General features: G+C 39.4%; 1 protein-coding gene across 1 annotated transcript in view; it reads left to right on the top strand.

The window, feature by feature from the left end:
- Positions 1-26,768, top strand: part of LOC129238072 (ubiquitin-like protein 3) — an 83,137-nt gene that overhangs the window by 41,317 nt on the left and 15,052 nt on the right. Inside the window, exons 2-3 of the mRNA XM_054873111.1 lie at positions 5,251-5,265; positions 5,697-5,805. Coding sequence (XP_054729086.1) covers positions 5,251-5,265; positions 5,697-5,805 — 124 coding nt within the window. The remainder of the gene's footprint in view (positions 1-5,250; positions 5,266-5,696; positions 5,806-26,768) is intronic.

Here is a 26,768-nt window from a genome sequence, read left to right as displayed (position 1 = left end):
TTTGGTTTTTTTAATAATTTTTTTTTTTTTGCTTAGTAAAAAAGTTATTAAAAAAGTATTGTGAAAATGGGCTGATGACCACTTATTTAAAAAAAATAAAGATTTCCATTACTTAAAAACTTTTTTTTGTTTAGTAATAATTTTTTGATAACTCTTTTTTTAGTAAAAAAGTTATTAAAAAAATATTACTGGAATTTCACCTGAAACTCTTTGGGTTATGTGAAAATGGGCTGATGACCACTTATTTAAATTTCTCATGCCGCCTATTGCAAGGAGAACTTCTATAAAAGAATTCTGTTACACTACTTTACATTCTTGCACTTGCTTCTTTATTCACCCTTTGCACAACATAATCTCCCTATGTTTCATGGCAACACTCATTAATAAAGTCTGCTTACGATCTGTGTTAAATGGCGATAGAATGGAGACAAAATCTGTTGCATACGTTGATTTGTTTGGGCATTTCAGAAATAGAGTGCATGGGTATTATTACATCAATCCCTTGTCAGCTACTCCATTTTTCATCTTTTTATATTTCCTATTTTTCCCGAGTTCTCACTCTCTCTCTCTTCCTCTATCTACCATTGACCGTCGTTGGCCTGCAAAAGAACACTTTTCGCACAGCAACTTGCCTCCTATTACATACATACACACTTTGGCGCCAGAAAAATACCAAGCCGAAGCGAAGTAGGCCAACTGTTGTAAGATATGCCTGTAAATGCAAATGAGTAGTGGTCCGATTGCTTCACCTACGTAGGTATGAACCAAACCTAGATTATGTGGGCTATTACACTGCCATTGCACTCACTCGCTTCTGGGTGTGTTGGTTTTATTTGTGAGGTATTTTTGCTTGAATTTGCGCACAAAATTTTAATTTTCATTGAAATTCGAGTAGGCGTATACTTTATTTTTTCCTTACTTTTCATATTTATCATTGTGCTTACTTTCACTTTATTTCTAACAAAAAAGTGCAATTTCGCAATTTTTCAATTACTTTGCTGCTGCAAACACAGTGAATGGTATTTATGGCTTCAATGAGAAATAGTATTAGGAAAATTAAGTTGTACCCAAAATAAAGAACCACATCTGTATGTATGCAACATTAAAAATATGTAATAGGTAACTTGCATCTTCTGAAAAAACAAAAATATCTTTTTTGTCTTCATGACGTTTTCTGAAGTCAAGTTTGACACAAGTGGGGCAAAAGTGAGTTTCAAATGATGGTCAACAGAGAACTTTAGTAAAGTGAGGATTGCCGTTTATATTTTAATTTAAGTTTGGTATTTTTTAGCATAAACTTATATATAAAGTTTTCGCTTACGAGCTTTATTTCTTCATTTTTCAACAAGTTGGAAAAATTCATCTCGCCCAAAAGATAGAATTAACTTATAAACATTTTCGTGCGATGATTTATTACGATTTTCAACGTGTATTATTGAGTCAGAAGTGCATTGCTCACACTTACTTCGTCTCTCGGCATTGAAGTCTCGCATTTAACCCCTGTGAAACACTACTACAACGAATTATAACGTAGCCGTCGATCCATGCAGGATGCATTTCGGCCGTTCAAATACGATTGTTGTGCCAGAACAATCTATGCATCCCAAAGCAAATATACATTCGGTCAAAAAAGGGCCAGGAATTGTTCAATAAAACGCAAAATAATTGTTTAATCTTCAACATTTTTTTTGTCGCCTGCAAAATAGGCTTCATTCGAAGCTATACCCATATGCCAACGATTACTCCAGTCACCAAAGCACCTTTTAAACACGTTTGAAAAGATATTTTTTAGCGAATTATCCTTAATGACCTCTATCGAGTCAAAGCAGCGTCCGCGGAGTGGCAATTGAAGTTTTGGGAGAAGGAAAAAGTCACGGCTTAATCCGGCTAACAACCACCGTAGTTCGATGATATTTGTCGAGTTTTTGGTCAAAAAAGTGTTCACAATATGAGCCTTTTGAGATGGCGCGTTATCATGGTGCAATATCCATCAGTTTTCTTTGCACAAATTGAGCTGTTGGGGCGTTTCCTACGCACACCCTCTCTCAAACGTCGTATAACTTCCAAATAATATTCTTCACTTACCGAAGAACCATTTGGAACGAATTCCGAGATTTCGAGTGCACAATACCATGAAAATCAAAGAAAACGAGTAGCATGACTTTCACTTTTGACCGAATTTGACCGACTTTGAAGTGGTTTTTTGGGTTTCGGCTCATGTGGGTAGCGCCATTCAGCCGCTTGCATGTCAAACTCATCTACCCACCTCTCATTATGTGTTATAACGCGCTGGATAAACGTTGGGTCCGAATTCACTTGCCCAAGCATGTCTTCAGCCACCTTCTACCGATGAATTTTTTTAAAGAAATTAAACTCTCTTGGAACCAGTCGAGCTGTCACGCGTGCCATGCCCAATTGATGGTGTAAACTCTTGCTAAGGTCACGAACTCTACCTCCCTCAAACTTAAATGAGGGTTTTCCAGCCTCATTTCCTTGACTTTGTCGACGTTTTCATCCGTTGAAGACGTTGATGGGCGACCAGATCAGAACGAATCTTCTACGACTTCTCGGCCCACTGCAAAAGCCTTATACAGGGCCTACCATCTATCGTTACGGATTTGAACTAGGTATTATTTGAAGAATGGTAACACTTAGCTGTCATCTGATTTGACATAAAATTAGTTTTATTCTTCCGCTGAACGAAAATGGTTGTATATACGCTCAAAGAACGCTGGGAAATATTGCGACATTACTTTGAAAATCATGGTAATGTTGCAGAATGTGTACGAAAATTACGTACGGCAATGGGAAGAAGAAAAGCACCGAATAAAGCGTATGTGCGTTACTTTGCGAAAAAAGTAAGAGAAACTGGGTTGCTTATTGACAAACCAACGCGTGACCGACCAAAAACCGTGCGTACACCCGAAAATATTGCTGCTGTGGCCGAGAGTGTTCGTGAATCACTGTAGACCAACATACGCGATGTCATAGCTGAAATACAGCCGCATACAATCGAAAATGTGTTGAAAAATTGGACCGATCTTATGGGATGGTGCATGGCTAGCCGAGGCAGCCATATGAATGAAGTTGTGTTCCATCATTAATCGGAAGGATTGTACTTCAAAATAAAAAAAAAACAGTTTGGAAAAATATTGAGTAGTTTCTTTTTTATAGCATTTTTAATTCCGTAAAGTTATATGGCGGACCCTGAACCACTCGTGGCCTCGAGTTTTTGATAAAGCACACTCGCCATAGGCTTTCTGCAACACCTGCACTTTCAACGATTCGGCACACGAAATCCCATTCAAAACACAAAATTCTTTGTTCGATATTTTTATCCATAGTGAAAATCGCAGAGCACACCTGCGGTGGACTGATATAATTAAGTGCCAAAAACAAGCTAATTGACCGATCATCTTCAAACTCTGCGGCACTATAGAGGACAGTTGTACTAAAATTCCAACAAAAAAAAATTTAACGAGCGCTTTTTAAATGAACAATTCTGGATATTTTTTCGATATGTATTTATGTTTGGAAAAAAATAAATCGTTGATTTTTGCGTAAAATTCAAAACTTTATTTAAGATTTTTCCGATTGTCCGATTTGTCCAATAGACGTTATACCCAACTTATACGTAACTGAAACTGTTAATTTCAAAATGTCATAACTTTTTTTTTAAAAATCGTACAATAATTTAAAAAAATGGGTTTTAAAGCTAAAGAGTTGTACTATGCAACCTTTTCGTCGAAAATTGAAAAAAAAATTTTCTATCCCAAAAAAAATTATCAAAAATGGCTAAAATGGCCATTTTTTGACCTTTTAGGCTTCATTTACCAAAAATCCTGACGTGATGGAGCATTTTGAAGGTCAGATTCGTTTTCAGCGCATAAAAAACTACAAGAAACAAGTACAGCCATTCTAGAAACTCACCCTCGCAGGACTGTGTTATTTCTGTAATTTTATCGACATTTTCTTTAACATCAAAAATTTTTGAACAGAATCGAGGAAACCAAATTTGTACGTAATTAGCTGTTATGATGCTGATGTAAACGTACGCCCGTATCAGCTGACACAATGAAACAATGAAATGAGAGCCCCAAGTAAATGAATTCTCACCACCGTTCCGTTCAGTAGTATCGTAGATCGTTGTTTCATCGTGTCAGCTGATACGGACGTACGTTTACGTTGGTGAGTGTGAGCACCAATACAGTATCGGCACCATAAACACCATTCACAACTTCTGCGATCTGGCTTGCATTTTCCCTTTCGTCAAAGAGAAACTGTGAAATGTACCGAATTTTCTCTTTGTTGACTTCCACTGTGAACACCCTGCAACTCACAACTGAATGGAGCAAACAAAACACAGCGAAAGAACTTTTTAGTGTGGAATGTCAACGAGCATAAACTCTAAATTTTTTGATCGATACGAGATATTTTTGAGACTCCATCTTATTTTAAAATCGTGTAAAAAAGTAAATTTAAAAAGTGCTAAGTTTAATTGCAATTGAAAAGTGGTAGTTAGCAGCTAAATCGTCGGAAATAATTTTACACAATTTGATCACCTCTTAAAGAGCGCTTTTATTTAATAGAAGAGAAATGCTTATCACTACTGCCATCTACACAAAACCCCCAACAAAGGTGTCAATGACGGCAAATTAACATAAAAACTTTGAATGATTAAATCGATTAAATCGATTACGCTTCCAATTGATAACTGTTTATAAAGCCAAGTTTGTATGTTTTGCGCGAACATTTTACGCTTCAAATTGATTACCATCAACTGTGTGGGATTTTCTATAGTCAAAATAACGGTGCTTTACTTTCTCATCTGTCACGAAAGTGATGCTAAACAAATCTTGTGCATATGTGTGAATGTGTGTGTGTGCGGTATAGCAAAACAAAGATGTCTATTTACCCGCAAAATCATTTGTTTACAAAATACGTGTAGGTACATTGCTTTGACATGCCATTTGGGTACGTGAGCGCAACGCATCTACAAAAAAGGCGAGTAATCAGCAAATGACTTGACAGTTTGTTTGCCGCATTGTCACTTTAGATTGACAGTGCGAGCGAGCTTTTTGTAGCACTTAACCCGCAATATTTCACAGATCGTATATATTTGTGTGTGCGTGTATGTATGTGTGTGCATATGTGTATGTAAATGCCAAAACATATTCGTGTAATCCATAAATATAGAAGTCAAAAGCCGTTTGTAATTATAGCTAATGACTTTTTCTAACGGCGTTGGAGGTCGTCGTCGCTGAGGTGAGTGAAAGTCGTTTAGTTGAATTTCATATTAATTAAAAATTTTTTTTCTCGACATCCCTGCAAATATTTATTCACATTTAATTGCATACATACATACATACATACACATGTATGTGTGCACCTTGGCTTACATGTGTATGTGTATGTATATATTAATAATAAATAGTTTGCATTTCAATGCGCCAATTATTTCAGTAAATTCAAATTTAAAATCAAAGTCGTACTCCATTCGAAAAATGCGCCAGTGACAATCAATAAAACCAAGGTGGATTTAGAACCGAAAATTAATAGCCTAAATTAGCCTTTGAATAAAAATACTTTCACCATAAATAATAAATTTGTAGTTTTTGTGTATATGCAAAATATTCTTGTACCGTAAAACGGTTACTAATTTGCGTTTTTTGTGTTCCTCTTTTCTTCTCTTGCAGATAAATTTACGTTTAATACTCGTTAGTGGCAAAACAAAAGAATTCCTATTTAATCCATCAGATTCTGCTGGTGATATCGCACAAACAGTATTCGATAATTGGCCTGAAGGTGAGTAAAAATACGGGTGTTGTTTTTTTTTTGTGGGTTTTTCAACGCTGATTACAAGCGCATTTACGTTTGGCTTTTTACTACATTATTTATAAGCTTTATCAAGATTTTGAGTGCAAACAAGTGACAAAGTACAGTGAGTCGTTTTTTTAAATAAAAATTTAAATGCTATTGTTTAAGAATTTCAGTTACTTTTTGTACAAAATATGATCAATAATAAAATATTGGGAATAAGTTTTCAGCATTTGCTGGAAGCCATGCTTCATTATTACCTTTTAAAGAAAAGTGCAGCTGAAACGTGTCGTATATTAATTAATTCTTTTAGCCCTATTAAGTAGGCGTCAGTCATCCAAACTTTTTTTTCCATCAAAACTTAGTGTACGTATTACTCCCCACCTCATTTTGAGCCATTGAGATTGTTTTATTTCAGACTTCCGAACGTATGCATTTTATGGAAGAAAATTTAATTTTAACATAATCCAGTGAAAGTTTTAAACAGCTCAAAATTCTCGTTGACGTTTGATTTTTTTCCATATAACGAAATCAGTAATCACCGAAAACTCCATTAAAATTGTGCGTAAATTTATCAAAAATGAACCGAAATCATCGTTGAAATTCATGGAATCGGAGTTGAATATCTCTAAATCATCGATTTATCGCATTTTAACTGAACATTTGGGCTACGAAAGGTCTGTGCACATTACATTCCGCACAAGTTAACTGAGGACCAAAAATTGCTTATAATTCAACGTTCCAAAGACCTCATTAAAGAGGCGAGAAAAGGCGACAACTTCCTTTACAACATTGTAACTGGTGATGAAACGTGGTGTTTCCAACATGAACCTCAAACTAAACCTTAAAGTGCCGAATGAAAGGCCCAAGACGAGCCACCACCCAAAAAACCGCGTTTCAGTCGATGCTCATTTGTTTTTACGATTTCAAGGGAATGGTCCTTCCAACGAAGTTAAATATCTAGGAGTAATCTTGGATAAGAAGCTGACTTGGGAGACACACGTTTCACTGAAGGTGAATCGTGCATTGAAGATTTTTCAGCAATGCCGTAGAGCCTTTCGCAAAACCTGGGGTTTGAAACCTGCTGTGGTCCTATGGATATACACGGCACTTATCAGACCAATCATCACTTACGCTTCTGTGGTCTGGTGGCGACGGAGCATGGTTAAGTCCACAATCCGGGAACTATACAGGCTGCAAAGAAGTGTATGTTTATTCATTACAGGTACCATGAGTACAACCTCCGGCGATACCCTAAATGCTATGCTTGATTTGCTCCCCCTGGATCTTAAGATACAACAGGAAGCAATAAAAGCAATGTGTAGACTCCAAAATATGGTTTCTGGCACGAAGATGGAACTTCGGGACACAGAGAAATCTTTAAGTTGCTATCGGAGCAGTATCCACTGTTTTTGGCACCTAAAGATGACCTGATACCCACAGTTTCATTTGGAAGGAAATTTGATGTCAGATTTCCATTGCATGAGCAATGGAGCAATCCAGAATGCATACAGGGAGGTTTGACGGATATTTTCTTTACCGATGGGTCCAAGAATGAAATAGGGTCTGGAGCCGGATGCTATTTAAATGATAGTAATAAGTATCACTATGCCATGGGGGGAATGGCAACTGCTTTCCAAACAGAAGTTTTTGCCATCCTAAAAGTGGCCGAATGGATAATAGAGAGGAGATGGAGCGGGAAACAGAGTGGAGTCTTCAGTGACAGTCAGGCTGCATTGAAGGCCCTGGAGAACGCGAAGCAAACCTCAAAGATTGTTCAAGAATGTAAGAAGAAGCTTAATTCTGTCGCAAGACAGAACAGGCTTGTACTTATATAGGTTCCAGGACACTCCGGTGTTCAAGGAAACGAAATTGCCAACGAATTGGCCAACCATGGATCAGCGATCCCCCCACAGGGGCCAGAGCCAATAATCGGAATCAGTCCCGCAGGAATCATAAATTGGTTCAGCGATTTTGTAGGGAATCCACATAAAGAGCGATGGTCCGGTCTGGAACGCTGCAGAACTGCAAAGTGTTTTGTGACAAATCCGAACAGAAAACTGTCAAACTTTCTACTAAAACTTAGAAGGAAAGATATTCGGTTGATGGTCGGTATCATTACAGGACATCAGCATATGACCACCATTGGAATCATCGAGAACCCGGTATGCCTGTCATGCTTGGAAGTGGCGGATAGCACTGAGCACTTTCCCTGTGAGTGTCCTTCCTATGCTAGAGCAAGGCTACGAGTATTGGGTTCCGATGCCATGAGAATGAGTAATATTCGTTCTCTAAAACTGGAGGATATTTACAGATTTGCCAAAGAATCTGGAAAATTCTCATAGGACTAACTTTCTCTATCTCTTTCTTTCCTATCTCTTTCTCTGATACTTTTCTCCTTCCCTCCTTGACTATCTACCCCCTTTCCAGAGCTTTAAATACAATGAGCTCTTTAGCCTGAGTGTTTAAAGAGCCACCAAATCTCCTGGTGCTCCTTGGCTCGACCTTTTCAAATTCAAAATTCAAGGGAATTGTTCACAAGGAGTTCGTGCAAACGGGTCAAATCGTCAATGCAATTTTCTATATTGGCGTTTTGAAGCGTTTGTTGCGTCGCATTCGTCGCCATGAATACCGCGAAGGAGAAAGCTGGCGCTATTGCAAATCCATGATAATGCACCATCTTATCGATCCACTCTTGTGACTGAACTTTTGACTAGAAATCGCATTTTAACCACCAATCACTTACCGTATTCGCCTAATATGGCCCCCTGTGACTTCTACCTATTCGGAAAATTTCATTTGGTCATGAAAGGAAAACGTTTTGCGTCTGTAGAGTCCATCCAAAAGACTTGTACCGTTATCCTGAAGGGCATTCCGGTCAATGACCTGAAACACCCTTTCGAAAAGCTTTTTCATCGCTCAAAACAGTGAGTCCAGGCCAAAGAGGAGTATTTTAAATAAATAAACTCGAAGTAATCAGAACAAAGCTCCAGTCGTTTCTATTTTAGTTCAGCCTTGTTTATTTTGGACTTCACCTTGTATGAGTTTGTATGACTAAAATTCCTTTTTAGGTTACAACAACTGTGATATTGTTTATATTTCTCAAAATCGTGCTTTGAGTCCCAGCGAGCCCTTTGAATGAACACTTCTTTAAATTGATTTATGATAGCTACATTTACCCTTGTCTCTGTGCATGTGTATGCGTCTACTTGGCGCGCCCTCACATTGACTTTCGAACTTCTATTAAAGTGTGCTTTTGTGATAGGAATGAAAATAATACACATTTTCCCTCACCACCGCCCGCCAGCGCCACGCAATAACTCATTGAATCGGTGTCCGTGAAACAACAAAGACTCGCGTAATTATTTATAATCTTAACACAAATTAATTGTCGCACTTTGCTCTCGGACAGCTGTAGTGAGTGACTCGCATTATTTTTAGCTTGAAAATGATTGTCTGCCACAGGCTCCATCCTAGCCGCCATCTTCGGCTCAAGCAGGCATTACACGCTGCGGACCTCTTTAACGCAGAACACACAATTGATTGCTGTGGGACATGAACTAGGATGGCGGCAGCAGCAGCAGCAACAACAAAAAGGAATTTCAATCAGTTGCACACATGTATGTATGTATGTAGGCATGTGTGTATGTAGAATAATAACGGCTAGGTCAAAGTGGAGCACAAATGCGTGAAATGCAATAAAGTGCGAATGGTCGTCAGTCGGTCATCTCCATTTGTCGAGTTGCAGCGTCGACGCAGGCGTAATAAAATGACGCTGGACAATGTTGTTGCATCAAATTCAATTAGCATGCAGAACATGAAGAAAGAAAATGTGCAACATTGCAGCAGTTGGCGCGCATGACATGAATTAATGAGGCTGTGATGAAATGTGGACAGTGGACAATGGACACTGCAGGGCTGTGTTGCGCTTTAAGCTTTTGCATGTATGTATGTATGTCGTATGTTCTCAGGCATTCATTGAAGATCTGATGATGGATGGGAAGAAAATATCTAAAAAAAGGAGTGCACAAGGAAGAGCTGATGAATTTTAAAGTAAGCTACAAATATCGCGAAATAATGCTGAACCCCAGCAGTGTGTTTGGTCGAATGCAGCTTTCATGAGGAACCTTTTACTTCTTGAGGCTTACATATTTAAACACCCTTGCGACCATCAAACACCCTCAACTCTTTGTGGCACCAAAAATAACGTTTTTTTTTCGTTTTCTTATGATACTTTCTTCTCTCGCAGTTCTTCTACGAAGAGATTCGCAAGAACAGATTTCGATTACGAAAACTTTCACTTGAAATATGGTCGGATTTTGGAGGATCTTATTCGAAATATTCCAGTATACTAAACATGAGATCCGATTTGTCGATAGATGGTAATATTGCTCACAGCGGAAGCTTGTAGGGTTCATTGTAATTTTTATAGCTGATATGGGAGCATTAGATAGCGGAGTTATTGGGGAATGTTTTGAGGATTTCCCATGTGACCTCAGATATCACTACTGTTCAAGGCACCTCATGCTAGGTAATGAATGTATTGCACAATCGCCTAGGACTCCACTAAATTAGAAGGAGACGAAAGTCTCCTTCATACCTAAGGCAGGCAGGACCTCACACACTAATCCTACAGGCTTCAAACCTTTCAGTTTCACGTCTTTCCTGCTTAAAATTCTAGAAACGACTTTTGATGAGTATTTACGGGGCACTATATCAATCAGCAAGTTCTCCCCGGCACAATACGCCAACATAAAAGGCAAATCTACAGAAACCGCTTTACACTCGCTTGTCGGGTTCGTGGAAAAGGGTCTGGCAGGAAAAGAGTGTGCTTTGGTAGCTTTTGTGGACATTAAAGGAGCTTTTAATAGCATTGTAAGTGTGCTGTAGAAGATTTTGGAGTCTAATCTAATATTGCTACTCTGATCGAGAATATACTACGAGGTAACTGCCAGAGGTATTCCTTAGTGAGGTATTCCTCTGTAGAGGTATTCCTCAGGGAGGGGTCCTCTCCCCTCTCCTCTGGATTTTGGCACTGAACTCTTTTTTGCTGACCCTAGAGAGTGAGGGCTGCCACGTCACATTTGGCAAATGCGGTTAAAGACAAGTACCACAACACACTCATGGATATTCTAACATGTGCACGCTTAGTAACTGGATAGAGAGTAGGGAACTCGGATTAAACCCCGATACAACTGAATTAATTCTCTTTACAAGGAAACATAGACTGCCCGCAGTCTCCACGTTAATTTTCATGGGTATGGAGATTCCTTTGAAGGAGAACTTTAGACTCATATTAGACAGGAAACTTACGTGGAATCCTAATATTGAGGCAAGAGTAAAGAAGGCCAAAAAGGCTGTCGGAATCAAATGGGGACTAGCACCTCGTATTACACATGGGCTTTACACTTCGGTAGTTCGGCCCATTGTTCTAAATGGAATACTTGTGTGGTGGCCATCAACTCAAAAGGTAAGTTATACAAAACAGCTGAACAAGGTCCAAAGAACTGCCTTTTTATGCATCACTGGCGCTTTGAGGACTACCCCCAATAAAGCGGTCGAGGTGCTAGTCAACTTGCCTGCTCTAAATCTGATAGGAAAACACGTGGCCGCCGCTTCAGTGCTCAGACTTGGCGCTTTGGAAGACCCGGCGGTTCGTCCACGTTTCTAAGCTACGTGGTTATAATCAACAAAGCGACTACTATTTCCCTAAGCCCACCTTCGACAAGCTCTTCAAGGCTAACATCCCATCAAGAAGTGGGTGACAAAGTCAAAACCATGGAGAACTGAGAAAATAAATTTGTACACGGATGGATTCAAGCAAGAAAATAAAGTAAGCTATGGCATTTTTTCAAACGAATTAGGATGGGAATTATCTTTCAGGCTTCCGGACTACTGTAGGACAGACTTCCGGCTACCAGGCAGAAGTCTTCGCCATAAAGAACTACGATAAATATCTTCTCGAACAACCAGGCGGCCATCAAATCAATGGAGGCATTTATACTAAGATCAAAAGTTGCTCAGGAGTGCCTGGTAGCGTAAAATGATATTCGCACCGTCTTCAAGGTCAGTCTTATATGGGTTGCGGGGAAGAAAATTGTAAGGCTGATAAGCTAGCCAGAAGTGGTACTAATCTTCCACTGCTTGAAAACAAAGGCAATATTAGAATTCCTATAACAATTTGCAAATTAAGGATAAAAAATAATATTCTTCAATAGATAATGTGGAGAGAAGAAAATACCTGAGCTACAACCAGGTTAATTTGGCCGCAAATAGATAAGAAAAGGTCAGGAGAATTGCTCAACTTCTCAAGAGAGAACATCTCAAAGGTCGTGGCTTGTGTCACGAGTCAAGGGCTGTTATGTAGGCACTCTTCTAGGCTAGGAATGTTTTCGCATGAATACTGCAGAAGTTGTAGAGACGAGAAAGAGCAAAAAAAACACTAGAAGACTTCCTCTTTAGGTGTCCAGCCTTTGCAAGGAGTAGAGCAAATTTGTAAGGAATATACTATTTTGACTCTCTTACGGAACTATCCGGTGTTGGGACAAAACCTATCCTACGCTTCTTAAGACCGTCTAAATTGTTCCATGATGAATAAACACTGAAGTTCCCGCGTTACACAGTGGTACCAAAACGGACCTTCAAGGCCTAAGTGAGTAGGCTATTTTTAGCTGACTGCCACAAAAACCTAACTAACCTAGGCAATCGAAGAGCTTCCTCCCTTGCGAAGGAGGTCTGTAATGACGCCATGAGCATCAACCAGTAGGACAGGTACGCCTAGCTTCTATGATAGCCACACAAACCAAACAGTAAATTTCATTTTACCCAAATTAACGCCGGAGCCTACTTGCCTAGCCTTTAGCCTCTAGACCAATGACTGCTCTAGGCCCCTTATTTCCATACATAGAATATTATTTTTTATTTGACAACTGAACGTTTTTAACAAATACGTCAATAAACTGAATGTAATTGCACTTGATTGAGTGGCAGCAACAACAAAATGTATGCTATAAATAGCTCATTCAACTATGTAATAAATAAAATAATTGCAAGCATAAATGTCAATACATATACATACATACATACATGTGCATGTAAGTATATTTTTATTGTGTATGCATTTGTAATAATAGCAGCGTGCATCAATCACAAAATATGAACTTGGAGTCCCACCCTCCAGCCTTTACATTGACTTGCGGCCAAGACCGTGAATTTTTGCCTCCATAAGTTGTAGAACTCGATGTATATTTGCTTGTATGTATGTATGAATGTATTTATGTACTCGTGCAATACATGTTTTTCGTATGTATGTGCATGTATGTTTTTATGAGTACAACTTTTTCAGCTTTAATATTATTATTGACAATTTATTTATGATTTACTGTCACCAAAGTAACTCCATAAGCATTTATAGTAGGGGTTTTCACACAGAGTTCGTTAAGTTATTATTCGTTATATAATACTATACTTACGTTAACTTCTGGTGCGTATTTAGTTTTCTGTAAAATTTCGCATTTTTACGAGCTTCAGACCTGCCACCTGATAATGGTGTAGAAAATAAGTTAACGAAATTCGTTAACACACCAGCTGATTTGTGTTGTCATATATTTGAAGTACTAATTCGCCTTTAGACCTAGAAATACTGAGTGGGTATATAAAGAATTAAAAATACAATCTATTTAATGCATGCGTGACCGGTAAAATTCAAACTCAGAGTTCCGTTATAGAAAAAATAGGTATATCCTTTTCACGATATGCATTGGGCGGTCTGTTAGTTTTGTGAGAAATTCAGAAAGCGTACGTTGTTTTTACAAAAAACACGATTTGAGGTAGTGCTCCTATGTACACACCCGAAAGGTCCAAAAATGTCAGGTGCATCTGCAACAAAATATTTGAAGAAGTCGAAGACGTTCATAAATAAATGGGTCCAATAGTATACCGAAGTTAAAAACGTTGACGACTGTCCGGTGAAGAAGTTTTAAGGAAAAGTGGTGTTAAAGTATCCAAAAACACGAGAGCACATCGAAAAAAGACTTGCGTGGGTTTGTGCAATTTCAGAACGGAATTAGGTAAACATAATATTCACAATATTTCTGTTCTGCAAATAGTTGCATACGTCAATCCTGGTGTACTCGACAACTTTAATGAACTGTTAAGCATCCAATTAGGGTTCATGTTTGGCGCTGCTTCTACAAAAAAGGATTTGGCCATTTATTTGTATTTATCGCCAATTTGAATGCAGTTTTGATGAACAAAAATTTAGCAAAAAACATTACTAAAGGGGTTTCCAATAAGAGGTGTCATTTTGATATTCAAAGAAAAATGCTATTTTTTAATATAAATGAGCGGATGTTTATTTCATTATAAAGAGGAAGGTATGCCGTTAATAGTGGAAAATAACATCAGGAAAATGAACACCACGACCACGTTTACAGGACAGTATCCTTTTCATGAAATTTTCCATAATCCTATGTCCTCGATAGCCTCACGAATTCCCTCTTTGAGGTCTTGAATCGACCCTGGGCTGTTGGCGTAGACCTTCTCTTTCACGTGGCCTCAAAGAAAAAAGTCTCAAGGTGTTAAATTACAAGATCTCGGTGGCCAATTGTGATCACCTCTTAGAGAGAGATAACACGGTCCGGAAACTTTTCCCGTAAAATATCAATGGTTTCGTTGCTTGTGCGGCACGTAGCGCCATCTTGTTGAAAATAAACGTTGTCCAGATCAATACCATCCAATTCCGGCCATAGAAAATCGTTAATTATCGCTCGATAGCGCAATCCATTCCCCAATAACACCTGTTATTGGAAAACTCTACCATCAGCTGCGCAGATATTTGGAAGAACTAGCCAACCTTGAATTCTACAAGAAGAAAACGATCCCAAGCATCGAAGCCGTATTTGTATAGAGTAGAAAAAACAAAATGAGATTGAAATATTGGATTCGGCCTGACAGTCGCCTGATGCCAACCCTACTAAAAATGTTTCGGCAATAGTTAAGCAAAAACTCAAATGGAAGCAACTATAACTTCTGCTCAAATATGAACGAGACGGTATCAATAAAACGGTCCGCGGATGACATATGGCAAAAATAAATTTTTTGTTTTTTGGTAGGGCTGCTATAAGCTTACATGGCAAATTTCAGCGTGATATGTCACATAGTTTGTTTTCTGTGCTACTGTAAACAAGTCAAGCTCGAGTGTGTTCTTCGAATTTAACGATGGAAATTCAAGTTGAACAATGCTATAAGCTTACATGGCAAATTTCAGCGTGATATGTCACATAGTTTGTTTTCTGTGCTACTGTAAACAAGTCAAGCTCGAGTGTGTTCTTCGAATTTAACGATGGAAATTCAAGTTGAACAAAGAATTTGTTTGAAATTTTGTTATTCCAACAAAATTTCGGCTTCAGACGCCTTAAAAATGTTGGAGACAACCTATGGGGACTCTGCTCAATCGCGTGCACGTGTTTTTGCAGTGGTACAAATCGTTCAAAGAGGGCCGTACATCGGTTGAAAACTTGCCTCATGAACGTCGTCCAGCAACATCAGTAAACGACGAAAACATCGGAAAAGTAAAGGAAATTGTGCTTGAAAATCGCACAAATCGCAAAATCGGTTTACGCTGAATATTATATTATTTAGAGGTTTTAAAGCGTTTGCGCGAGAACATTCGTCTTAAAAGGAAGGAATTGTGGGACAACAAGTCATGGTTCTTGCATCACGATAATGCACCAGCTCACACATCACGTCTTGTTCGCGATTATTTGAACAAAAATAATGTTAATATCGTTCCGCAAGCACCGTATTCGCCTGATATTGCTCCATGTGACTTTTTCCTGTTTCCCAAGCTCAAGTTGCCGCTCCGTGGAAAACATTTTGAGACAATTGAAGTCATAAAAGAGAATTCGAAGAACACATTCGAGCTTGACTTGTTTACAGTAGCACAGAAAACAAACTATGTGACATATCACGCTGAAATTTGCCATGTAAGCTTATAACAGTCCTACCAAAAAACAAAAAATTTATTTTTGTCATATGCCATCCGCGGACCGTTTTATTGATACCGTCTCGTTCATATTTGAGTAGAAGGTAGATGGTCAAACAGTTATTAAGTCAAACTCAGCTGGTTTGGAGCCGATTACCTGCACAATTTACGCAGAAATTAACACAAAGTGTGACTCGAAGCAGCCGTCGACCTACAGTTTTCAGCTGAATCCGAACGCGAAATGGTTATTTTTTTTTATGAGCTTTTTCATAACAGTAATACGCTGGGAGGTTTGCCATTGCCTGCCGAGGGCGACCGCAGTTGAAAAACACTTTTTCTTTTTCATGCACGGAGATTCGAACCTGCGTACTTCACGCACTAACTATTCGGCTACGGTGGCCGCCCCGTTACAATAGATATATTTAAAACAACTTAACAAAACTATACGTAAATAGTTTTGGATTCAGTTGCTATTCGAGTTTTAAAATATGCGTTTTGGTTTATTTTCATTTTCTTCTTCCATTATCCCTTTAATACTGAGTATCCCAGCTACATCTGTATCTATATTTGTTACCGCCATATTTATCGCTTCCCTATAAAGTCGAAGAACAAAGTGAAGTTGCCAAAGAAATTGAATGCAAATTTAATGTGTGTTAATCGAACGCCAGTGAATGAGTTGATTCTACAGTTGGAAATCAAGTTGAATGTTGTATACTTTGCTTTAGAATATCTGCTCTAAATCGTTGTGTTCCCTCAACTGCATGGTTTATCAAATATTCAGAGACTTCAGAAACTTTTCGTGCTTACATTTTTCGTGCCTTACTACAAGGTTGTTATTAGCATTGGGCACCTCCAATGTTGTCAGGTCATATCTGACGTCTTCGTAAGTTTGACATATTTTACCATAAACGCACTCAGAACGTTTTGAAGTGTGAACCATACGAGTACAATTATTTACGGTGTCCTTAAAAACTCATTTGGGAAAAAACCGTGCACATTTTCGCCAGGTTATTTTTCATAATATTAATAAATCCTTAAACTGCTGTAGGTTTAATTTCTACTAGGAGGTTTGGATCTATAATCCCGCTTCCAAGGTTATTTAGTCTGCGTCGGGCCACTGGCGGACAGTCGCATTGAATATGTTTCGTTGTTCCTTGTGCCTCTTTACAGAGTCTACAAGAATGATTTTCCACCATCCCTATCTTTTTATGTGGTAATTAAATTTACCGTGTCCTGTTAATAATTCAGTGTGTAATGTTATGACTTTTCTGCTGAAGTTTAAGATTGCCTCTACGTTTGTACGCCCCGGATCAATGAGTCTTTTTGAATGCCGCCTGCCCGTTTAGGATCTCCAGTACTCGATGAGGCCTCATTGTTCCCGCTCACCTATAAAGGCACTTTTGAAGCTGTTACATATTTACCCCTCAAAAAGGTTCAGGACCTGAAGAGAGTATTGGCTGGCACCCATTTTTCGCTACAGTGTCCGCAATTTCATTTCCTTCGTGCCCCTTTTTTCGCGGTACAAACATCAGAGTAACAAAGTTTCTTAATGCTAGAGTTTCGAGAATTTTAAAATCGTCCCAAACCAAACTTAATTGGAATAAGAAGCTATCTAGCGATTTTAGAGCTGCTTGACTGTCAGAGAAAATGTTGATATTGACACCACGCGTGCACAACCTCTACGAAGACATTCTCTGGCACATGGGTGTAAGGCGTGGACCTCCGCGCAAAATGGAAGTTGTGATTGAGTAAATTTGCTATGTCACATACCGTAAGTAGGAGACATCCTTGGGCATTAGTAGGAGTATGAGGAGCATTCATAAGATTTTGCATGGACGTAGCCGATTGGGTTGGTGCGTGACTACCATTCGGAAATCAGAGAGAACGTAGGTTCAAATCTCGGGGGAACACCAAAATGAAGAAAAAGTTTTTTCTTATAGCGGTCGCCCCTCGGCAGGAAATGGCAAATCTCCGAGTGTATTTCTGCCATAAAACAGCGGTGAAAAAGGTGTGCTCGCGTTGGACCGATTGCGACTGGAATAAGTGCTTCGAAAATGGGTGCTAACGAATGCATAAGTATATTAATCAGCATGAAGGATACCTTGAAAAAAAAAATAAAAGCGTTTTTTTTTCTTTTTTTCAGTCAGGCCAGAAATATAAATGCTCTTAGCACCGAAGGTCCTAATAGCCAGTGTGCTAAGTAAGTTAGGGTTCTATTGTAACGGGTGATCAATCATGAGGTGCTTTTTTCAATAGTTAAAAAAAAAACAAAAATGTAAATTATGTTCAAAACCTTTATTTATCATTTGAAAGGACATTCTTTGACATTTATTTTTGAATATGACTTCATTCAAATGTTGGCTGCAACTACGCTTAAGGTGGTCCATTCTGAAGGTCCAGTTTTCAATCACTCGTTCGAGCATTTCGACTCGTATGTCGTGAATAACACGCGTAATGTTGGCTTCCAGAGCTTCAATCGTAGCTGGTTTATCAGCATAGACCTTGGACTTCACGAATCCCCAAAGAAAAAAGTCCAAAGGTGTGATATCACAAGATTTTGGTGGCCAACTCACAGGTCCTAAACGTGAAATCAGCTGCTCTCCGAAATGACTTCTCAATAAAGTCATTGTTTCACGAGCTGTATGGCAAGTGGCTCCGTCTTGTTGAAACCAAATGTCGTAGAGATCATTAGATTCAATTTCAGGTAGCAAAAAGTCCGATATCATGGTACGGTAGCGAGCACCATTCACAGTTACGTTGCGGCCATCATCATTTTTGAAAAAATATGGACCGATGATTCCACCAGCCCATAAACCACACCAGACCGTTGTTTTCTCTGGGTGTAAAGGTAGCTCTTGAACCTGTTCTGGTTGCTCTTCATCCCAAATACGGCAATTTTGCTTATTGACGTAACCATTGAGCCAGAAATGCGCCTCATCGCTGAACAAAATTTTGCTCGAAAACAGCGGATCTTCTTCAATCTTTTCAAGAGCCCAATCAGCAAAACGGTGACGTGCAGGAAGGTCATTTGGCTTTAGTTCTTGTACGAGCTGTATTTTGTATGCTTTTAAATGAAGATCCTTCCGTAAAATTGACCAAGTTGTTCCATACGACAGTCCAAGTTGCTGAGAACGGTGCCGAATCGATTCATCGCGGTTTTCACGTACACTCTCTGCTACTGCCGCTATATTCTCAATGCTTCTTGCTGGACGTGGTCTATTCGGTCGAGAATTATCCACCAATGAATATTCGGATTCAAATTTGTTGATGGTATGTCGAATAGTGTTTAAGGCAGGCCGATTATGTTGACCATAATGCGGTCTAAGCGCACGAAAAACATTTGTCACAAAACGCTGATTTTCATAATACAGTTGAACAATTTGTAGACGTTGTTGCGGTGTGAGTCTTTCCATGATGAAATGCCAAACGCTGTTCAACAAATCCACGATGACAGTTTGCCACAACTCGCGCGCGATCTGTAAAAAAAACGCAAATGAAAAAAACTCCTCTTAATTGATCGCCCGTTATATATCTTTATACATGAAAATGACTGTTTGTCTGTATGTCATCGATGAGCTCAAAAACTACTGGACCGTTTATTATAGAAATTGGTATATATATGTATTTTTCCACGGAGAAGGTTTGTAGAATATGCTCATTGATGCCACTCGCCACCTGGTGGCGCTGCAGAGTAGCAACTTCTGCCCCGTTCAACCGATTGTCATAAAAATTAGTATGCCCATGTATTTTTGCACAGAGGAAACGAATATGACATGTACATAGATGTGTGAATGTGCAATGTCTCACAAGAAAGCATTGCAAGCGCTTGATCGTACACTGCGAGATTTGAGAGGAAACAGACGGATCTTCGGTGGCGCACTCATTTTATTGTCTTTCGACAAACACTGCCCATTATACCACGTTCAACACCCGCTGATGATCTTAATGCATGTCTTAAATCATCAGTTCTATGGCGTCAATTACAGAAATTGACTTTGAAAACTAATGCGTGTACAACTACAACGGGATGCATCGGCTGGAAATTTTGCAAAAGAATTATTGGATATTGCAAATGGGCGAATGGAAGTTGATGAATCTACACAATGTATCACCCTGCCATCAAACTTCTGTAAGATCACAGAAAGCATCGAGGAATTAGTGCAAAAAATTTTCCCAAACATTGCACAAAACTACAAAAACTATCAGTGGCTCAGTACGCGTGCTAAATTAGCACCCAAAAATATCGAAGTCAATACCATCAACTTCACCATTCAGCATAGAATACCCAGTGAAACGACAACATATAAGTCCATCGATACTGTGGAGAATCAAGACGAGGTTGTCAACTATCCAACTGAATTCTTGATTTCGCTTGATTTTCTAGGCATGCCGCCGCACGTTCTTACGTTCTTCTTCGAAACATAAATCCACCACGACTTTGCAACGGAACCAGACTCTCAGTCAAGAAAATGGTGAACAATGTTATAGAGGCAACAATTTTGGCTGCAAAATTCAAAGGTGAAGACGTACTGTTGCCACGTATCCCAATGATCCCGACAGATATGCCATTCGAATTCAAACGTTTACAGTTCCCAGTGCGACTCGCTTTCGCAATGACTATTAACAAAGCACGAGGACAATCATTAAATTTAGAGAATCCATGCTTCTCACATGGACAGCTCTATGTGGCTTGCTCACGTGTCAGAAAACCTTCTGATTTATTCGTCTATGCACCAGATGGAAAAACAAGAAATATGGTGTATCCCACATCACTTCAATAAACATCGAACTAAACTTTGTAATGTCACAGTTTTTTCGAAATAAACAAAATCAATAAAATGGTTTAGAATGATTTGAATGTTTGTGTACTGATTTTTCTTTAAAGTTATTTTTCTTAAATTTATTTTAGTTGTTGGCGTAGCAACGCGCGCCGGGTACAGCTAGTCCCCTATGAATAATAGTAATAAATGCTCTTAGCAAGTTTCCTACTTCATTTTAATCTTTTTAATTTTAAATGAAACACCAGAAAAGCACAATTTTTCCTTCGGTAAATACAAAATCAGCTGATTTAAAAGACTCACCTATATTTACCTATGAATGATTGGCATTCGCACTTAAAAAAGTTTACCGAGTTAGCAAATACCAAATAAAACTTTAACGAGTTCGGTGTGAAACCCCCTATACCCGCTGCATTTATGTGTATAATAACTGCATTACGTTGTTACTTCAGTTGAAATTGCTTTTATGCAATTGTTTTTTTTCGTTGTTTTTTTGTTTTTCGTTGTTGCTACTCGTACAACTGTTTGCGTGGCTGCTGTTACGGGCGGGTACTGCCGATTCAATCGCATACTCGTTCAACTTGTGCGCAACAAAAGTTACGGAAAAATTGTAAACAAATGCAAAGGTAATTTTTTTTAACTGTTGCTTTCTTTTTTACTACAAAATAAACATATTTGTGGTCATATAGAAGAACTGCTTACGTGCAAAATGACAGTTTTACAATTTTTTTAATTTACTTTTATAGCTGATATTTATTAAAACTTATTCTGGAAAAAAACTTTTTAGATGAAAAGTAGTTATCTATTCCTATTAATGACATGGGAATAATTGAAAAATAACCCTAATCCCATGTCGTTCCATTTGGCACCTTAATCCCATGTTGATGGGTCGGCGCTTATTTCTACTACAAAACGCCAACAGAAAATTAGAAAAAAATCAAAAGGTATCTTCTAAGCTTTAAATAACATATCTGAGGAGATTTTTTCAAAATTTTTTGTTTTAATAATATTTTATCATAAACAAATGGTATGAAACATGCATCGGCAAGTAGTTTCATAAAAAACGGGCCGTACACGAACGACCATCGACATCGCTTGAATGCAACTAAGCTCATTTGCTCCTTAACTCGACTTAAGCTCTTCTTTCATATAACCTCAGGTACTTATGGCTATATATTTATTTAAATATTTACCGAGAATGTGAACTTGAAATGTGTGCATTGAAAATATGCCGTTATGATTTCATAGAACTAAAGTTGACTCTTTCCGGTGAAAAAAAAATTATCTAATAAAATAATTGCGGTTGTGATTGTTTTCTAATCGATATTTTCCTCAATTAATATGCGGTTTTTATTGCAAAACCGTAAACAATTTTTTTGAAAACTTGTGCAACTATGATTGTATGAGTTAATCACTGTGTTTTAGAGTGTTGAGTTAAGTAACTTGTAAATAAAGTGAGTTTTTGCCAAGGTGACAGATTATCGTATTTTTTCCAATGTGGATGTGGATATTAGCTCAAAGGGGCTCTGATGAATAAGCACGGTGGGACCTTAGTGTGTTTCGCCTTAGAAGTACAAGGTGGCGCATAATTAATTAATTTTGTCTTTGAATAACTTCTTTACTAAGCATATAAAAATTGTCTTCAGTGATTAAACTATTTTCTATGTCCTTTACGCGCTTCATTGCTTATTTGTTTGTATTCTGTTGCTGTCTAGTTCACCGGGTGATTAATTTTGCACCACCTTGTATTTATTAAGCACCTTAAACGGTAGGCTGCTCACGTAACAACTGCTGTGCTTGTACTTATGCAAGAAAAGATTTCCCATAGTGCATCCTAGGGGTCATCCTGACTAATGTAACTCTGAGCTATGTTGAATTTCATTTTTGTTTTCTCTTTTCTTTTCTTGATACACACAAAAATTCAAATATAACTGAAATGTACATTTTAATGGATGGTTCCATGTGTGGGGAAAGTTACTGATCGCCATTCACTTGGGAGTGGCCCGGACGATTCTTCTGCCTATGGTTCAAGTAGCTCACAACTCCCGGGATTAGCCTAAGTATCCTCTGGGTTGCTTCCGAACACCCGTTCGGGAGTGAGCTAAAGTGAGAAGGCGAAACATTCCAGGATAGCTGGTTATGCGCTGGGTTTGGGACCCGCCACTTAAAAACTTCCCCCAATGAAAACATACACAAAGCCTCGGATGAGAACTTCCAACACTGATGACGACCCCTGCAAACGAGCTAAGGACTATGATTTGAGGGCATGCACCTGGAATGTCCGGTCCCTTAATGGGGAAGGTGCCTCTGCCCGGCTGGTTGATGTCCCTGTGAGAGTAAAGGCTGACATCACTGCCATCCAAGAGATGCGATGGACGGGGCAAGGCAAGAACTGTCGCTCACTCCGGTGGACGAGCGTCTCGCAACAATCCGCATCAAAGCCCGTTTTTTTAACATATCGCTAATTTGCGCCCACGCCCCGACGGAAAAGAAGGACGATGCGACCAAAGATTCCTTCTATGAGCGCCTGGAACGTTCCTATGAGCGCTGCCCCCGCCATGACATAAAAATCGTGCTTGGCGACTTCAACGCCAGGGTGGGCAAGGAGGGAATTTTTGGTCCCACAGTCGGAAAATTCAGCCTGCACAACGAAACATCCGACAACGGACAGAGGCTGATCGACTTCGCCGGGGCCCGAAACATGGTAGTCTGTAGCACCAGATTCCAGCATAAAAAGATTCACCAAGCCACCTGGCTGTCTCCTGATCGAAAAACACGAAACCAGATCGATCATGTTGTGATAGATGGAAGACACACTTCTAGTGTATTAGATGTACGTAAATACGATCCGAGGACCCAACATCGACTCGGATCATTACCTTGTTGCAGCCAAACTGCGCACACGCCTCTGCGCACCAAAAAAGACGCAAAGAATGTTCGACATCGAAAAGCTGCAATCACAACAGACAGCTAGAAGATTCTCCACTCGACTCTCACTCCTACTCTTTAAGAGTACTGCCCAACAAACCGGCATGCACGAGCAATGGAGCAACATTTCTCGTTCTCTACGTACCGCCGCCGGAGAAGAAATCGGGTTCCGGCGAGCCCGAAAAAACAGTTGGAACGATTTGAGGAATGTCATGCTGCCGCAGAAAGAAAGGATGACTCCTATAGAACCACGCTGCGATCGGGCGCAATGCGAGCCATGTGGGATCGCTACCGGGAGCTGAAAAAGGAAGAGAAACGTATTATTAGACAGAAAAAACGAGGGGCCGAAATATGTGAGTGCGAGGAGCTTGAGATGCTGGCCAATAGGAACAACGCCCGAAAATTCTACCAGAAAGTTCGGCGGCTTACAGAAGGTTTTAAGACCGAGGCGTTTCCCTGTAAGAACAAAGACGGCGATCTGGTGACTGACATCCAGAGCATTCTTAAATTATGGATGGAACACTTCTCGAACCTACTAAATAGTGACAGCTACGCTTTTCACAAAGAATGTGAAGATCCCGATACCCCAAACGTTGACGACGGAACTGTCGTTCCGCTACCCGACCATGGCGATATCAGAATAGCGATAAAGCGGCTAAAAGCTCACGGACTGCCGGCTGAGCTACTCAAACATGGCGGCGAGCAAGTGATAAGGTGCGTGCATCAGCTCCTATGCAAAATATGGAGGAAAGCATGCCCGCCGATTGGAATTTAAGTTGTGCTCTGCCCAATCCATAAGAAGGGTGATCCTGCAATCTGTGCCAGTTACAGCGGGATTAGTCTTCTAAATATCGCCTATAAGGTTCTAGCGAGCGTATTGTGGGAAAGGCTGAAGTCCACCATCAACCAACTGATTGGACCTTATCAGTATGGCTTTAGACCTGGAAAGTCTACCATCGACCAAATATTCACAATACGCCAAGTATTGGAAAAGATCCATAAAAGGAGAATCGACCGATCTTTTCATCGACTTCAAAGCTGCATTCGACAATACCAAAAAGGAGTTACCTATATGCCGCGATATCTGAATTTGGAATCCCCACAAAATTAATACGGCTATGTAAGATGACGTTGCTCAATACCAGCAGTACCATCAGAATTGGGAAGGACCTCTCCGAGCGGTTTGGTACGAAACAAGGTTTCAGACAGGGTGCCTCTCTGTGGTGTGACTTCTATAATCTGATGGTGGAAAGGATCATGCGAGCTGCAGAGCTTAATCGCTCAGGTACAATTTTTTATAAGGGTGTACAATTGTTGGCGTATGCCGATGATATTTTCACCATCCGCCGCGCTGTTAGTTCTGCCATTTTCAAACTGGATAAAGGAGCAAAGCGAACGGACAAAACGAAGTACCTCCTGTCATTTCATATAGAAACTGACTTATTCTGTAAAATGTGACATGCAATGGGTGACTGGTTTCAAATTAGTGCAAAATAGGCGAGGAGCTCAATTATAGCTTTGATTTTAGTTAACGGGCACAATTCATGATCTTTTTGTAGAAGAAGTAGACTAGTACCGAGTCAAAATCGTCTACTCCTACGTCCGTCTTGAAGCCGTTGGTTGTACATACATACATATATATATGCGGATATGCATTGTATCCACACGAAATTAGTATTCCGACAGCAGTTGCGTATTAAAAAAATGTCAATTTACTTTCACATACATTTGTTGCTGTTAAGATTTAAAGTCTGACAGCCCACTTAATGTTCAGGCAATAGAGGTTACATCCACCCAACTCCCCATTACAATTCATCGGTGTTAAATTGACCAACCGCGGGCGAAGCTCAGTGCGTGAAACTCCCATCGGCCACACTAATACGTTTATAAATACACATACATACCTACATAAGGATGCACACACGCATACCATCATGATCAAAAAGTTCCCGGAACAAACGCCAAGTGACGCTGTATGGTAAATCAAATGATTTGAGTTCTGTTTTTTATGTTAGGTTGCCACATCTGTGATTAAAATTCCTAACAAAATTTGATCGCCATTGCTTGATATTTCTGAAAATTACGTCGCCTTGATTAAATCTATCTCGCGCGTATTTTCGATTTTTTACAGTTTTAAAAATGGACTTGAGTTTGCAACAACTATTTCTTTGCGTCAAAAATGGGTTCAGGGTACGAAAACCTCTGAAATGTTGAGAAGCTATTTCGGTAATGATTCTCTAACAAAAAGAAAACGACCGCTTACGAAAGGGATGAACGCTTCAGAAGACATCGTGAGTCCATCGAGTATGACGAACATAGAGGCAGGCCGTCGACATCGAAAACTTCAATGAAGTGGATCAGCGGTTCCCCCACAAGGGCCAGAACCAATAATCGGAATCAGTTCCGCAGGAATCATGAATTGGATCAGCGATTATGTAGGCAATCTACATAAAGAGCGATGGTCCGGTCTGAAACGCTGCAGAACGTCAAAATGTTTTGTGAGAAGTCCGAACAGAAAACTGTCAAACTTTCTACTAAAACTTGAAAGAATAGACGTTCGGTTGATGGTCGGTATCATTACAGGACACAACCCATGGGGTCAGCATATGACCATCCACTCATTGAGGACCCAATGTGTCTGCCTTGCTTGGAGGAGGCGGATAGCACTGAGCACTTTCTCTGTGAGTGTCCTGCCTTTGCTAAAGCAAGGCTACGAATTTTGGCTTCCGATGTCATGAGAATAAATAAAATTCGTTCGCTCAAACTGAATGATATTTTTAGATTTGCCAAAGAATCTGGAAAATTCTCATAGGACTAACTATCTCTATCTCTGTCTCTATTCTTTGCTATCTCTTTCTCTGATACTTTTCTCCTTCCCTCCTTGACTGTCTACCCTCTTTCCAGAGCTTTAACTGCAATGGGCTTTTTAGCCTGAGTGTTTTAGGAGCCACCAAATCTCCTGGTGCTCCTTAACTCGAACTTTTCAAATTTCATTTCAATTTCAATAAAGTGAAAGAAAAGTTGATCAATAACCGCAAATTAACCATCAGAGAGCTCGCAGATGACTTGAATATTGTTTATAGATCTGTTCACGACATTGTAGTTAATAATTCGGGTTTGTGTTGTGTTTCTGCATAGTTGGTCTCAAAGGGCTGGAATTTCACACAAAAGCGGGACCGCGTTGATATCGGTAAAGACTTGATTTCCACCGAACACTCGAGCCAAAATGTGAGTTTATGAGTACGGCTGTGATAAGTATG

Source organism: Anastrepha obliqua, chromosome 2 (genome assembly GCF_027943255.1).
Source record: "Anastrepha obliqua isolate idAnaObli1 chromosome 2, idAnaObli1_1.0, whole genome shotgun sequence".
NCBI lineage: Eukaryota > Metazoa > Arthropoda > Insecta > Diptera > Tephritidae > Anastrepha > Anastrepha obliqua.
This window is presented reverse-complemented; position numbering and strand designations above follow the sequence as displayed.